The following is a 1,998-nucleotide window of genomic DNA, read 5'->3' as shown; positions in this document are numbered from 1 at the left end:
TGGTGGACTATTTGGAGGGTGTAGAGTGGAGAACGAAAGTGTGGAACAAATTAACACTGGTGTTTGGAATTTATCGGAGGATCAAACGTACGTACGTGGGTGTAATATTACTTCTCTTGTTGATGTTGGTAATCATACAGGTAAAGAGGGAATTCATGTTGTGTGATGTACCGTGTACGTCACTTGGTAATTTTTTACTTTGGTCCTTTTGGGGATGTAGCTGAAGTGACTCTTAAGTGTCAGTTTTACTCCCTGTTTTTCACCCCTTCCAAAGCCCACTGTCAAATTATATGCATCTCTCTCTCTCTCTCATGTTCCAACTCGCAGTTAATTAGTAAGGGTTTCACCGTGTCAAACAAAAACGAATGAATCTGAATTGCCATCTTCAGAAAAACCTAGCTAGCCTGTAAAACAGTGATGAAAGTACTATAACAGCTGGATCACATCTCAAAAAACTTGTTTTCTTTTTCTTTTCTTTTCCTTTTTTTTTTTTTTTTTTTTTTTTTTAATTTGTTTTATTCTAAGCCAAAAACCTTGTTGTTAAAATGTCATGATCAGTAGTATGCTAGCTAGCTCCACGAAGTAATTCAGAAATTACATCTGTTTTTCAATTGAAGTAATGGGGAAAAGATGCTTTAGATAGAACACGACTTCATCATGTGTGTGTGTGTGTGTCAATTTTATCAACAACCACAACTTCGACCACCTTTGTCATTTTATGATCACAGCAAGGATCAAGTGGCAAACCCAGCTGATCATTATCATACAGGACAGCTAGCTCCAGAACAGATAGAAATGAAATCATCAGAAAAATTGGACACAATAATTAAGTCAACACCATTGAAAAACAAGCTTTTCATTTCATTAATCAAGATTCAATATAACCTCTGCCTGTTAGCTTTAAGATCAATAAGATCAGGTAGGAAAGGAAAGAGAAACAAATTAACATCAACGATTCTCTCTTCCATACAACAAACAAAATGCAATTACTTCACTTTAGGTGGATCACCAAGCCTGAGCTCAAGATCCAAGTCCTCAGCTGTCGTCTGAAGATGGTATGCATTATCATCTGAACAAGCCTTGAGAAAGAAGGACAGTGAAGAAACTGCACTAGTCTTAGATCTTTTGCTACTAACAAACGGATTATTCATGCCCACAGACAAATCAGTTTCAACATAATCATGATCATAACCTAGACATATAGAGTGATCTTGATGAGCCCTTGAAGGAGTAGTACTCTTTTCCAGTCTAACCCCCACAGTCTCGGAACAAGATGGAGCAATTACAGAAGAAGAATAAGCAGAGGCAAAAGTATGATCATGATTTTCACTTAAATTTTCTGGAATATTCGATAAGGCAGCTGAAACCCTAGAATCACCTGGAGATGCAACGGTAGTAGGGCTAGAATGGTCATTGATGGGGCTAAGAGATTGTTTGAGCCTTGCTCTATCCCTTCTATGGACGTTCATGTGGCCACCTAGGGCTTGTGCAGACCTGAATTCTCTATTACAAAAATTACAAGAATAAGATCTTGGAGGCCATATGCATCCCCCAAGAGCCCCGCCAGCTGCGTCTTCTGCAAACGCCCTCTCTTCCCATGAGTTGTTGTTAAGAGAAAAAGTAGTCATTGATGGCGGAGAATGCGACTGTAAGATTTGTTTCCTCCTCATCCACATCCAATAAGGAGCTGCTGGGGCTGGAGCTGGAGCTTCCTCCATCATTCTTCCACCGGCCGAAAATCAAGCCAATATATATATATATAAAAGAAAGGAATAGCGCTAGGGTTTGATTTTCCGGGAGGCTATAGGGTGTGAGAGATATAAGGTAATAATATTGAATGCATGAAAGCAACTGGAGAATCTATGAGGAGGAGAAAAGGTCTGGTTACTATATTTGCTTTCCCTTGGCTCTTGCACTGAAACTACTCTGTTGGTTTTTAGTAGGTTTGCTACACAGTCGATGTTACTTTGGCAATTTCTACAGGGGTCCTACTTTAAG

At 39.2% G+C, this 1,998-nt stretch overlaps 1 protein-coding gene across 1 annotated transcript; it reads right to left on the bottom strand.

Moving 5' to 3' along the window:
• Positions 1-986: 986 nt before the first annotated feature.
• Positions 987-1,718, bottom strand: LOC132188105 (probable transcriptional regulator RABBIT EARS). Its single transcript, XM_059602511.1, has one exon. It carries the CDS (start codon positions 1,716-1,718, stop codon positions 987-989), a length of 732 nt encoding a protein of 243 aa, XP_059458494.1.
• Between the last annotated feature and the right edge of the window lie 280 nt (positions 1,719-1,998).

The sequence above is a fragment of the Corylus avellana genome, chromosome ca7 (assembly GCF_901000735.1).
Source record: "Corylus avellana chromosome ca7, CavTom2PMs-1.0".
Lineage (NCBI taxonomy): Eukaryota > Viridiplantae > Streptophyta > Magnoliopsida > Fagales > Betulaceae > Corylus > Corylus avellana.
The sequence above is the reverse complement of the archived record's forward strand: the minus strand, read 5'-3'. Positions and strand labels throughout refer to the sequence as shown.

Excerpts from the sequence above, each read along its gene's own strand:
- LOC132188105 (XM_059602511.1), bottom strand. The coding sequence starts at position 1,718 with ATGGAGGAAGCTCCAGCTCCAGCCCCAGCAGCTCCTTATTGGATGTGG.